General features: G+C 36.3%; 2 protein-coding genes across 4 annotated transcripts in view; one reads left to right on the top strand and one right to left on the bottom strand.

Annotated features, from left to right (window-relative positions):
* Positions 1–15,030, bottom strand: part of LOC106878906 (ribose-5-phosphate isomerase) — a 206,431-nt gene that overhangs the window by 67,411 nt on the left and 123,990 nt on the right. The window lies entirely within an intron of this gene.
* The window catches only part of LOC106878905 (centrosomal protein of 78 kDa), a 244,217-nt gene continuing 229,530 nt past the window's right edge, over positions 344–15,030 (top strand). Inside the window, exons 1-3 of one of the 2 annotated variants that reach the window (XM_089365887.1) lie at positions 344–996; positions 11,963–12,124; positions 14,309–14,415. In XM_089365887.1, the coding sequence (XP_089222013.1) occupies positions 11,976–12,124; positions 14,309–14,415 (256 nt within the window). In that variant the 5' untranslated portion in view covers positions 344–996; positions 11,963–11,975. Of the gene's footprint in view, positions 997–8,362; positions 8,524–11,962; positions 12,125–14,308; positions 14,416–15,030 lie in introns of those variants that run through there. The other variant, XM_089365886.1, reaches the window with a different exon arrangement.

Here is a 15,030-nt window from a genome sequence, read left to right as displayed (position 1 = left end):
CCTACGTTCTCCCTTCCCCCTTCCTCGTCACCCCTCCCTCGTAACCTCACCCACCCCTAAACAATCCAACCCCACCTTCCCTATCCATCCCACATACCCCACCCTTGCTGCCCCCACCTCCCAACACCATCACACCACACCACACATCACTACACTATACACCACCATACTGCACAACACCACGCACACACTAGCACTGACCACTTCCCAGCCCCACATCCACACACTTATACATACACACACGCACACATCAAGGTTACCAGCCCTCTTCCACATGCACATACTCTTTAATACACACGCATGCGTGTTGATTACACTGATTCCAGTACATTGATAATTAATTAGTTAGATCTGTAAGTTCTTATATGTGTAATATAGTAAGCTGAAAAATTTCGATCAGCAGAGATTATGCAAATAGTTAATAAACAAAAACTTACTCTGGGATCTAAAATCTTTCAAAAAAAAAAAAAAAAGAACAAAAGCAAAACAAATATGACTCCAATAAGATCAACTTATCGAAATTTTGGGGCAATTAAGGGATTACAAAGTGGAGTGGACATAGTCTTTAAAGCTATGGTGATAGTAATGGACGTGCTTCGGTCTTATTAAATCTTCTCAGCAAAGCATATTCAGTTGGCAAGATTGAGGGCTAACTAATGAAAACGGACACGAGCCAGCATCAAAAGTATAAGTGAAAATACTTATTAGGTGAAGAAAAGATTGGCTTGATTATATTTTATTTTTTATGAAACAGATGTCGTATGTGAGTTATTAACATTAGTAATTAATTTTTATAACTTATCTGTCAGCTTTTATGATTTCGTTTCAGTTCCCATTTTTACATATACCCATCGGCAGACGCCCGCCATTTTCGTTTCTTCGTTGTCAAGCTTTTCATTCATGATATTACATGTTATCGGGATTACACCGGGAACAAATATTTTTTTGCGATAAACAACTTACAGTTTGATTGAGACCGATGACATTTAATTAAAAGTGAGTATATGATTTTGCTTTATTCGTTTTAAACAAATAAATTCAATATTGCCACATCTATTTCAAAATATTTATTATTCTTTTGAATGTAAACATGAAAACAAAAGCATCGCGATACACAACAACATACATGTCCAAACGAGACTGTATTTTGGAACAAAACACTAATTTATTTATATTAGTTACGTATCATTGCACAGAAAAAATACATTGTTTTAAAGCAGTGTTTTGTACAAAATTCTTTTACAGTTAGTGACATACGATTCAAAAGCTGTCATCGAAAATGAAACTACATAAATTTGAAAGAACCACAACAAGAAATCTCTAGTAGGAGTCCTTTCCATTTCTGATGGTTTGCCATCTGAATGTTTCATTTTCATTCTTGACCGTAGACCTGCACGACGAGTGTTTGCTTTCATTTGTGACAATTAGCTTTTGTTCCACATTGGTTCCTTTGTTTGAATTCGCTTTCATCTACGGCAGTCTGTGTTCTGAGTGGTTTTCGCCTACCAGTGTGCTCAGTTCCCACCATATACGTTTATCTTCTTTTCGAAGATGGTCCATTGTCATTCAGAATGGTTGGTCTTCCTCTTGTATGGTTCGTTTATTTTCCCCCCGAATATTTGTCGTTCATTCACTAGTCATTCATCGAATATTATTCGTCTTCATCTGGGGAATTTATCTTGCAACATCGTAGGGTACCCACGGGTTTGACGAGCCCTCAAAGCGTTCGCTAGCTTGCCAATGGGCATCCTTGCACATGAAGTTGCGGACTGATATAGACAGTCTTCGGTTAGGTCCTCAATATGACCAGTGTCCAGTTTATTATTGTTAAACAAGTTGGGATATAGTTGAACTTTCAGCATCTTCTTGACTAAATTCTTCTATGTTATCTGAAGTGACAGTAAAGCTGCCGGCCTTCTTGCGAAACGTGTGCAACACCACATCAACATCAACACTAAATGATATAGACCCGGTAGATAGATAGCTAAAGTATAGATGTTGACCAGGTACTGTTGGTACCATAACTGATGCTGTTAGCATTAGTATAATTTTCAGTGACTTTGCCTTATAGTCACTTTTATAGTAATTTTAACATTGAAAAACAAAAGAAGACAAAATCCGCCAAACTAACTTGTATCTTTTTCAGAAGTTTTGTTTTCCTGCTGTAGCACTGACAGAAACCGACTTGTTTCCAGGGCCGGCCCTCGGGTTGCTGGCACCCTGGGCAAGCTGAACTTCGGCATGTACAAATTGACGGTCATGGAAACTTCCTTGTCTTTGTCACGCCCTCCTTGGCTTCCCAGGCGACTGCCCGAGTTACTGGTACCTTGAGCCGGCCCTGCTTGTTTCTGATTTAATAACTGTGCATCTTTGGACTTCGTCAAGAGGACAGTGTAACGGTTTTGATTATTATCCTCCAGAACATTATCATGATGCATTCCACGTGCATTATAAGATGCCCAATGAGTTGTTATTCACTCAAAACGTTTGATAGCTTCCTCATGGTTACCTTTGCGTTTGAAACTCAACACTAAGTAGTTAAATGTTATTCACAAACCCTGGTTAGGTCCTTGATGTGGTCAGTATTGAAGAAGTGGTTTAATTTTTGGCATCTCCAATGCCAAATTCTTCTGTAATCTCTGCAATAAAGGAAATATTCACAAGTTTATTAAAAGAGCTATGACCATTTTCAAACTCAGACTTTATTTCGACAATCTTGTTCTTTAAGGCACGTGCTTTATAGAGAATAATGGGTTCAAATATGCCATAACATGAAGTCAGACAAATGGCAGTAAAGCCTTTCATGAAGATTAGGGGCAACTTAGGGAAGTTACATTTTATGGGTCAGTTACAGGCTCCCTGCCACAATTCTTTTTACACTATTCTGTGTCTAGAAAATTGTTGATAAAAGACTTTGGGTAACAGCTGGGGTTGGGATGGTTTCTTTCACACTGTTGCAGTAGATGATGAGCAAACTATACTGTTGTTATGAAGAATACATCAGCATCAAGCTGTCAGAATGATTCAACACCCAGGTTTGTACCACTGGACAAGAACATAGTAAAGTTGAGAAAATTGTTATAATTAGGCTGAGCTTCATCCTTGATTATGTTGAAATAATTAATGTAGGTACAACTAAATGATGCCGTGTGTTTGAGAAGTTTGCTTGTCAACCACACAGCATTTCAGTCCTACTGTGTGACACCTAGGGAAAGTATCTTCTACTTTTCTGCTTTAGCTCCAGGCTGAATAATTCCTTGTGAGAGAATTTAGTAGATGAAAACAATGTGTGTATAAGTGTGTGTGTGTGTGTGCATTGATGCATGTTTGTGTGAATGTTTACAGAACTATGCTGAGTTATAAGGTATGAACAGTGATGTAAACATTTGTGGTTGCACTGAAATTAGGGAAGTTTGTTAACATTTCTTGTCAACAAAACAGCCCAGTATTTCTGTTCTCTCCTTTAGAATAAAAATCTTTAACCTGAAATCAGATAAACGAAGGCAACAAGAAGTGCATCTGGTTATGGAAAACCAATCCTCAATATTTACATCCATCCAAACTATGCTAACATGGAAAATGGGCATGAAATGAATAAATGAAGTAGGACAGAAACATGGTTATATTCTGCAAGATCTGACTTCATAGGAATTGTAGGTCTAATGTTGTTGAAGACATTTTTCAAACAAGTAAAACTTATCTCTTCCCCTGCACATGTCATGTAATTTGAACACCATGTCATACATTTGCTTCTTGTATTAATGAGTACAGCAACATGTTTTAGATCTAGTTTGAAGGGTAGTTTTTCATGATATCACAGAGGACTTAGCCAACTTGAGATGACTAGTAATGGTTCATTTTTATGCAAGTATTTCACAAACAGCCCATTTGCTGAACCACTCTGCAGCTACCATCCAGAGTTGTTATCAATAGGGCAGTGGCTTTCACTGACCAGGTAACATAAAGGTTGCTGTGATTTCAATTTCCTTCTAAATCTGTGACTCTTAACTATTTTGAACAATGAATAGCCACTAAAAAAAGAAACAATATCTTTTTTCTTATTCTTGTTTTCAGTCATTCGATTGTGGCCATGCTGGGGCACCACCTTGAAAGGTTCTAGTTGAACAAATTGATTCCAGGACTTATTTTTTTAGCCTAGTACTTATTCTATCAGTCTCTTTTGCCTAACTGCTAAGTTACAGGGATGTAAACACACCAACTCTGGTTCGTGATGGGGATAAACGCACACACACACACACAAGATGAGCTTATTTTAGTTTCCATCTACCAAATCCACTCACAAGGCTTTGGTCAGCCCAAGGCTATAGTAGAAGATTTGCCCAAAGTGCCATGCAGTGGTACTGAACCTGGAACCATGTAATTGAGAAGCAAGCATCTTACCACACAGCCATGCTTGTGCTTATATTTTTGATAAAAATACTACTCACTGTGGCTGATGGAATTGCAAGCTGGCAAAATTTAAGAGTAAATGGTCAGAAGCATTTAGAGCCTGTGTGATGTCAAATGTATGTATCTTTGCTGGTAACCACAGTAGCAGCTGTTTACAGTGAGCATATATATTATGAGTTTAGACCAGGCATATGCAATGGTTTTTGGGAAGTGGGCTGCATGAGACATAGCTCATCATCAGGTGGGTTGCACTACTAAAAAATGCAAAGTAATCTTTCATTATGCATGTCATTCAGAAAGCTCCATGGGCTACAGTTTGCTCATGACTGGTGTAAACAGTGATGCCAGTAGTGTGATGTTCCATGTGACTGCTGACATATAACACATTACATGAATGACCAAAGGCATCCCACCCATGATTCTCCATCTTAATTTCTGACTCTGGATGATGTAGTTCTAGATGCATTCTGCATCTTACCTTTTATAACATGGTTAGGTAATTCAAGGGAAGTCTGACTGTTATTTCTTGGAAGATGAGTGAAGTGTGACCTTATAGCACCTCCACGACTTCTGATTTGTAGTAGTTTTGTTTGATCCTTACTCTTATACTCTTTTACTTGTTTCAATCATTTGACTGTGGCCATGCTGGAGCACCGCCTTTAGTTGAGCAAATCGACCCCAGGACTTATTCTTTGTAAGCCTAGTACTTATTCTATTGGTCCTTTTTGCCGAACCGCTAAGTTACGGGGGACGTAAACACACCAGCATCGGTTGTCAAGTGATGCTGGGGGGACAAACACAGACACACAAACATATACACACACATACACATATATATACATATATACGATGGGCTTCTTTCAGTTTCCGTCTACCAAATCCACTCACAAAGCTTTGGTCAGCCCGAGGCTATAGTAGAAGACACTTGCCCAAGGTGCCATGCAGTGGGACTGAACCCAGAACCATGTGGTTGGTAAGCAGGCTACTTACCACACAGCCACTTCTGCACCTATACCACACAGCCACTCCTGCGCCTATACCACACAGCCACTCTTGCGCCTTAATCAACTTCTTAAAACTTCTATGAACATTAATTCAGTTTTACATAAATTTCTTTGCATATGCAGAAAGTTACATTTCTTCTGATTAAGATACCTCTTTGTAGTTGCTTGATCTACTAGAAATAAAATCCAAATCGCCATGAACTCACAATCTGCCACCTTAGGACAGGAAGACATATTGGAAAAAGTAGTTTAAATATATTACAAAGACACGATGGTCATAGTTGTTTGGAAAACCTTTGATTATAAGTCTGCTCTGTCAGACTTTGTACTGAACATAATCTATGCCTCTGTCAAAATTACTTTATTTTTCTCTTTATTCACACACTACAAAGTGTACATAATATGGTGGGGTGGGGCTAAAAGAAGAGAAATGGAAAAGTGCCATGACTTTGGTGTTGAATAAAGTCAATAAAACTAAACAGAAAGTTTTAAGATCTGACACCTAATCTTAATTAAAATTAACGTGTCACAATAAAATGATATCTTGTGCAAATACAAGTCCACAGATGTAGAGAGGCAGATATTCATGAAATGAACGGGTACATGTTGTGTCCTGTAATTCATTCTGTGATAGGAATATAACTTCATATAGTTATTCTAGGGCAAATAATAATGGTATAACACATTTAGCTGTAAGCTGTACTTACAGGTTGATTTGCAACACTCCCTTGAAATTTCACCAAAGACATAATGTGACCTTCTGTTCACATTATGTGGGTCCCAGTTGATCCAAGCATTGGAACAGCCTGCTCATGAAATTAACATGAAAGTGGCTGAGCACTCCACAGACATGCATACATTTAATGTAGTTCTCAGGGAGATTCAGCGTAACACAGGATATAACAAGGCTGGCTTCTTGAAATACAAGTATTACTCATTTTTGCCAGCTGAATGTATGTGTATATATATGTGGAGGCGCAATGGCCCAGTGGTTAGGGCAGCGGACTCGCGGTCATAGGACGCGGTTTCGATTCCCAGACCGGGCATTGTGAGTGTTTATTGAGCGAAAACACCTAAAAAAGCTCCATGATGCTCCGGCAGGGGATGGTGGCGAACCCTGCAGTACTCTTCCACCACAACTCTTACTTCCTGTTTCTGTTGTGCCTTTAATTCAAAGGGTCAGCCTTGTCACGCTGAATATCCCAGAGAACTACGTTAAGGGTACACGTGTCTGTGGAGTGCTCAGCCACTTGCACATTAATTTCACGAGCAGGCTGTTCCGTTGATAGGATCAACTGGAACCCTCGACGTCATAAGCGACGGAGTGCCAACAACAACAATATATATATATATATATACACACACACACACACACATATACACACGAGTGAGTGAGAAAATGAAAGAAAATAGCATTCAACATTACAAGTAGGAGTTGCATACATTTTTAATAGCAGTTTGACTCAACTCAGATGGTATAGATATGTCCTATGTGTCTACGAAACTAAGCTGATAGACCTGAGTCAAACCGAAATTGTTATCAAATATGTGTGCGTGTGTGTGTTGTATACCACCCTCATTGCTTCATAACCAATACTGGTTATGAAGTTACTTTGTAACTTAGCAGTTGGACAAATGAAGCTGATAGAATAAGTTCCAGACTTGAAAAAAATAAAAAGTAATGACATTGATTTGTTTGTCTAAAAACCCTTGAAGGCAGTGTTCCAGCATGGCTACATTCCAGTGACTGAAACAAGTAAAAGATACATATATTTGAAAAGAAGTCCCTTTATCTTTCCAGCAGCAAAAAAAAAACAACCCAGTTCAGTTGATTGGTTTGATTGTTGCTAAGTGTTATTATTTAAAGTAATTGAGTACAGAAAATAGATGGTGTATTCAAATGTTTATTTGATTGATCCGTCTGTTTTGTCCATTCTTCTTTCCCTGATAGTATAACTTGTTTTGCCATTAGGGCTAAATGGTAAAGAAATAAGGAATGGGACTGGACATTCAAGTCAGTGTTAATCTGAATCTTAATGTCCCTTCCAGAATATAAACTAGGCAATACTGGAGCTGAAAGTGCTCTTACTTCATAAATAATCCTTTTAAGCCTATTCTTTGTTGACTGTATTGTACATTGATGGCATATTGGCAAATTATCGTAACCAAGGTGACTTAATGCTAGTAGTTGAGCCTATAATACAATAACAATACAACATTATGAACTGCAATACAACTGTATTCTTCCAAGTACCAGATACTATATATTATAAGTAAATAGATTTCAGATATACTTTAATTCTTTAGCATTCAGATTGCTCTGTCAAATGTAATGCTTATTTATTCACATTGTTCTGAATTAATCATGCATTATCTCATAGTTTCAAGATTTTGACGATGTGTTTGTCTGTTTTTAGAACGAGATTGCAGGGTAGGTGTGAGACACTGGATCTAGCCAGTTTGAACATGAAACAGATAGAATATTTAGGCTGTATATAGTCAGTTTAAATGCTAAAGGGTTAAAGTATGGAGACCATCCTAGTAGATGAAATGGTTGCTATTTATGGACATTTATTAATAAACAGGAAACTTGCTGGGAAAGAAAAATTAAATGGAATGCTATAAGATATAAATCCTTAGCTGCGAGTTGCAAGCTATTCTGAAGGCAGTAATCATATACATACATATATATATATATATATATATATATATATATATATATATATATATATAGAATCTGAACTATTGGGAGAAAAAGATTACTAATGTAAATTGCCTCTTACTTTGTAGAAAGGTTAGTCAATTTTGCTTGATTAAATGGAAAAAAAACTTAAAGGGGAAATATATAAATTAAAAAACAAAATCTTTTTATTCTATCTGAGAGAATAGTTTAAATCTTTTTTTTTTCCGTTTGAAAATTGAGTCTTTGAAAAGATTTAGCTGTGGACTAATGCCAAGTGCTTGCTATTATTTCATCTGATGCAAAAATGATTTGCAGATTAAAAACTAAAAATAGCCGTATTTATATGAAGAACATACAATGGTGCAGTGCATGTAACAACTTAGGTTTGAAACTATTACTGGATTTTGATGGCAGCTCTGGATGCAAGTAAGCAGTATATTTATATATTTAGTGCCTTATGTGTTTGGATTAATTTGTCTTTGATATTTATAGTAGTTTAGACTCATCTGTCCTAAAGGATATTGCAACCACACCCATTCCTTGCCATGATTTTTCTTTCTGCTCAGGATTCTGCCATATGTATTTAGTATTTATTTATCTTTTATTTGTTTCAGTCATTAGACTGCGGCCACGCTGGGGCAAACAAATTGAGCCCAGTATTCATTTATTATTCTATTGGTCTCTTTTGGCAAACTGCTAAGTTGTGAGGAAGTAGACAAACCAACACTAGTTGTCATGTGGTGGGGCAGGAACACACATACACAAATATGTACACCAGGCATGGCTGTACAATAAGAAGCTTGCTTCCCAACCACATGGTTTCAGGTTCAGTCCCACTGCATGGCACTTTGGGCAAGTGTCTTCAACTATAGCCTCGGGCCAACCAAAACCTTGGTGAGTGGATTTGGTAGACAGAAACTGAAAGAAGCCTGTTGTATGTATATATATATATATATATATATATATATATATATATATACATACAACAGGCTTCTTTGTGTCTGTATATATTTGTGTCTGTGTTTGTCCCCTCACCATCACTTGACAACCTATGTTGGTGTGTTTACATCCCCATAAATTAGCGGTTCGACAAAAGAGAGCAATAGAATAAGTACTAGGCTTACAAAGAATAAGCCCTGGGGTTGATTTGTTCGACTAAAGGCGGTGCTCTAGCATGGCTACAGTCCAAGTGACTGAAACAGGTAAAAGAATACATATATACTATATGTACACATACACACATACCACATATATGTATGTATACATAAAACGTGTATATATATATATATATATATATATATATATACATATATATATATATACATATATACATACATTGTGCTTCCACAGTTTCTGTCAGCTAAATTCACTCACATGGCATTAGTTGACCCAGGGCTATAATAGAAGACACCCTATATGCCATGCAGTGAGACTGAACCTGAAACCATGTGGTTGTAAAGCAAGTTTCTTAATCATATAGCCTAATACAAAAATGATACAGAGTGGCGAGGTCTCTTTGGGTCAATGCTTCTTATAGGAGTTGAACAGGACTGTGAGGATTGAAGTAGGAGCGTACACATTGATATATTTAATGAAATTAAGGTGGTTTTAAACTTTCTAAACTTGCCCAACACTATGAAAATGGATGAAAAATTGTATGGATGCAAACTATTTTTTTTTTTTTTTTTAGAAATAAGTGAGGAGGGGACAAATGTTTTTTTTGTTTTATCTGGTATTTGTTAGTTTGTGAATCACTATTTTACCCAACTGTAGTGTTAGTGGCAAGATAAAAATGTATCCATGTATGCATACTTGTATATTTATATAAATCAGTGGTTCTCAACCTGGGTCCATATGACCCTTAGGGGTCCATATAAGATTTTGTTGTTAAACTTTATCTGCAATAAATTGGTTATACTTCTACAATGCACAAAATATTTTCACAATCCTTTTATATAATTCCTAATGATATTTAACAATTAAAAATATAATAGGATTTTTTAAAACATTGAATGACTATAGGGGGTCAAGGAGAATAAAATAGGAATCAAAGTAAAAAGTGGTTGTGGAACATTGATTTAAATCAAAACTGATATCTAGATTCTTTTATACTGTAAGAAATTTTTAAAAAATTCTTGAAGTTATTAGACTGAACTATTCAAGTCATATATATCAAAATAAATACTGCCAATGTTTTTGCTGTTAATCACATTTGTATTCAGCAAATAACTGAGCTGTTAAAATACTTCTCAGAGTTCACTAAAACCCAGATCAATGACCAGTTGAGGCTTGTATATTATATGTGAATGACAATTAGAGAAAACCTACGTAGGTGTCTATCCAATATCATTGGCATCAAAAATTGTTAGGAAATGTTTTTAAGTTTAGTGAAACTGGTTAAATAAAATTCAACAGTAGCTTGAAAGGTTTCTTCTTAATTTACACACCACATATTTCCTCAGACAGTTATTAACCTCAAAGCTTACTTGTATATATTCCAAGATTTATCATCTTCACTGATCTTTCGTGGAAGCTTCATATTTTCAGACATACCAAAATATTTTATCTTTTACTCATCTTAGTCGTTTGACTATGGCCATGCTTCAGCACTGCCTTGAAGGGTTTTAATTGAACAAATTGACCCTGGGACTTATTTTTCTAAGTCTGGTACTTATTCTATCAGTCTATTTTGCTGAACCACTGAACTACAGGGATATAAACACACTAACACTGGTTTTCAAATGGTGATAAGGGACAAACACACACAAAGACACCCCTCCCACACACACACACACAACAAGCTTCTTTCGGTTTCTGTCAACCAAATTCATTTATAAGACTTTGGTCGGTCTGAGGCTATAATAGAAGACACTTGCCCAAGGTTCCATGCAGTGGGACTGAACCCAGAACCTTGTGGTTGGGAAATAAACTTCTTACCACACATGGGTTGTTGTTGACTTTTATAATATGCCTTACTTTGGTGTTGTACAGTTCTCATATCCAGAGCAAAGCTTTGTCTTTGATCCTCAGCATCAACAGAGCTTCCCTTATTTGTCCCTTAGGTTTGTCCTTGCACTGATCACTTCTGGACACTCTCAGATTGTAATTTTCACTAAAATCCAACTTGTAAATTTCTATGTTAACTGCACAAACCATACACATTTCCCAGCTTTTCTACTCCAAGAGTATTTCATATATTGGCCTCACCTCTTTAGACAAAATAATGATAAAATTGCTGTTTCTATTAATAATTTCATACACTATTTAAGGTGGCAAACTGACAGAATTGTTAGTATGCTGGGTAAAATACTTAGCAGCACTTCATCCGTCTTTTCGTTCTGAGTTCAAATACTACTGAGGCCGACTTTGCATTTCAGCCTTTCAGTGTTGATGAATTGCATACCATTTGGGTACTGGAGTCAATCTGATTGACTCAGACCCTTCCCCTAAGCTTGCAGGCCTTGTGCCAAAATTTGACACCATTAAGGGTGGTGAGCTGGCAGAATTATTTGCATGCTGGGCAAAATGATTAGTGGCATTTCATTCGTCTTTTAGTTCTGAATTCAAATTTTGCCAAGGTCGACTTTGCCTTTCATCATTTTGGTGGGTTGATAAAATAAGTACCAGTTGATCATTTGGGTCAGTGTAATCGTCTTAACCTACCCCCTGAACTTTGCAGGCCTTGTGCCAAAATTTGAAACCTGTATCATATGCTATCTTTTTATTTGTAATTCTGTATTAATGACTTTTTTCTTTTTAAGAATATGTTCCACTCAAATTATACTTTGATAAATAAAATAAATAATTTAACTTATCATTCTGTATAATATTTTTCTTTAAATAATTTTTATTCTTTTAATCGCAGGTGTTCGATTACCATGGAAGGTGTACAGGCTAGACAGAGAGGGGCTTATGATTTTGAAACCTATTATGACAATGTCTGTTCTCTCAGTAATTCTTATCCACTTTCTGCAGTAAAAGCACATCTTCCTCAAGGAATCCTAGACCTCAATGCTGATAGGATAAGGTAATTTTTTTTTTGTTTTTATTTTTAAACTCTAATTAATATTTCTGCATTTACCTTTGTTCTAAAATCTAGAGCTGACTTCAAAGAAATAATGTAAATATTTGTTTGCTTTAATTTCAATACTGACATGTCTGTGTATAAGTATCAGTAATTTGTAATTTCTGATCAGTCTACATGTGTAGAAATTTCACAATAGCTATCTACATTGAATTCTAGCTTGCGTGTAAATCTAAAAATATAAAGATAATTTAGTATGTATAATTACTAAATATTGTTTAAGTGTTAAAAAAAAATAGGTATGAAAATACAGCTTAGTCAATATACTGTTAAGTCATTTACTGTGATGAATGTCCAACAAATGCATTTTTTGTGTAATTTATCTGGTGTAGTGGTTGCATAGGTTTACTTTCATTTGCATACTGGTTGCACAACTTGCATGCTTGGGTTGTGAAGCTTGTGTACACACACAACTAAGTAAGAGTATTCCAGTATGTCTTCATCAAAGAATAGTTACTAATGTTTAGTTTATTTTATAGGCTGGGTGCATTTGTCAACCATTTAATCAAAAAGACAGGATGGTAGGTTGGAGTGGGTTTCATAATTAACCCATTACCTATCAGTGATCTCATATGAGATCACTTAAAAATTACAAATTTCGTAATTATCTGTCAATATTTACGCATATCTAATCTTTTTGCTATATCTACTAGGTATATTCCTCTGATATTCAAATGAGGTTTGCTAATTTTTCACCCAATTTCTCGCTTATTTCTATTTAAAATGTTATTTTAATCATTCTAGCGTGTTTCTAAGGCTGTTTTATGCTAGAAATCAAAGTTTCATAAAAAAATTCCAGTTAATAGAATTATGGGAGGTAATGGGTTAACTGCAGGAGTTTCACTGACATCATATACAACATTAGCAATGTTTTTTTCTTTTTTAGAAAATGATGCTATTGACTATTTTAATCCTTTTGTTACCATATTTCTCTTGACGTACACTAGTTTTGTTTCATTTAATTTTAAAAATAATGAAGAAATTAGTGTAATAATTTTGTTATTAAGCTGGTGCTTGGAACATAAACTAACATGAAATTTTGATGCAAGGTTTTGATTTAGATCACATTAAAACAGGAAGTATGCATTGTAGAACCAAGGCATTCTCAGGCAGGTTGGTGTCAAAAGGGTTAATGTTATTTAGATGACGACATTGACTTCATCAATATTGTTAATAACTAACAGAAATGCTATCTTCCTAGCAGTTTTCTACTTGTCATTATGTGTGTAAGCATTACATATCACCATCATCATCATCATCATCATCATCATCATCATCATCATCATTTAATGTCCCTTTTTCCATGCTGGTATGGATTGGACAGTTGGACAGGAACCAATCAGACAGAGGGTTGCATCATACCCCAATGTCTGCTTTGGCATGGTTTCTACAGCTGGATGCCCTCCCTGATGCTTACTGATTTACAGAGTGTACTAGGTATTTTTTTTTCATGGCACCAGCACTAGTGAGGTTAGCAAGTACTTGCAAGACAAGACAGCCCTTAACTGAGTGAGATATAGATAGTATTGAAGGAGCTGAAAGTATAATAGAAGGTCAGGGACGGGTGTCTTGCTGAAGAGGTAAATACATGCCTTTCCCTGAGAGGGCGAGAGAGAGAGAGGAAGGATTTTTGGCTGTGAACATGAGACATTTTGGCACAGCCATTTTGGTGCTGCCTATTTGACATTGTAGATTTGACACTGACTTATTTGACATCAGGTGTTTTTAATGTTTCTCTTGTTTGAATGATTGTCTCACCACCCTACTGCCATGCTCTCTGTTTGTGTGTGAGATTATTTCTCTTTGTATATATGAGGAAAGAGAACAATGTCCTTTTCTCTCCCTCCTTCTCTATCTGTGTGTGTTTGTATTTGATCCAGTGTGAATATGTACTGTCAACAAAACAGAGTCAAACCCATGCCAAATCGTCAGTGTCCAGACACCCATACCCAATCATCTGAGTCAGTGTTTGACTGAATTTTTTCCATTCCATACATTTCCGTTCTACACAATAATCCAAACTTACTGGCACCTTCAAATCCCCTTTGAATTTTAAGGTAAATTTGATTGACTTTTTCTCACTTAAAAGAAATAATTTGAAAAATAATTTTGTTTCTGTTTTATTAGGTTAAATGACTGGAAACCTTTACTGAGTACTCTAAGCATAAATAAAAGCTTAGAATTCATTGTATTTACCAGCAGTTACATTCCACCTTCTACTGATGAGAAAAAGAGTAAGTAGTTTTTGATTTTTATGAATTTAAATAAGTGTTCTCATCTTTCTCTTTCTCCCCACCTCCCTCTCTCCTATTGAAGTAGCCATGTGTCTCTTCTACTGCAAGATGCCTACTTCTGTCCCTCTACCTATACTCTTAACTTCTCATCACCTCCACAGTTGAAGGTGTCTTGTCTTGTAAGTTATTTGGTGACCTCACTGGTGCTGGTGCCGGAAGGGCATCCTGCCCTAGAAACTATATGAAAGCAGACAGTTGAACTTGGTGCAATCTCCTGACTTGCCAGCTCCTGTCCAACCGCCCAATCAATGCTAGCATGGAAAAAACAGACATTAAATGATGATGATGATGATGATGATGACGATGATCATTAAACTGTTTCAAACTACCACTACTTCTTGGAAGGCAAAGTCAACCTCGGCAGAATTTGAACTCAGAATGTAAAGACAGATGAAATACCGCTAAGCATTTCACCTGGCATGCTAACGTTTCTGCCAGCCTGCCACCTTAATATTGCAGAATATTGCAGAAAACTGCAATCTAGGCCTCTTGCATGATATGGTTCTGGGTCAAGATAGAAAGGAGCTACACTGTGGGCCAATTCAAACTGTACTG

Source organism: Octopus bimaculoides, chromosome 18 (genome assembly GCF_046866305.1).
Source record: "Octopus bimaculoides isolate indiv1 chromosome 18, ASM4686630v1, whole genome shotgun sequence".
Lineage (NCBI taxonomy): Eukaryota > Metazoa > Mollusca > Cephalopoda > Octopoda > Octopodidae > Octopus > Octopus bimaculoides.
Note: the sequence above shows the minus strand (reverse complement) of the source record. Positions and strands in the feature narration are given on the sequence as shown.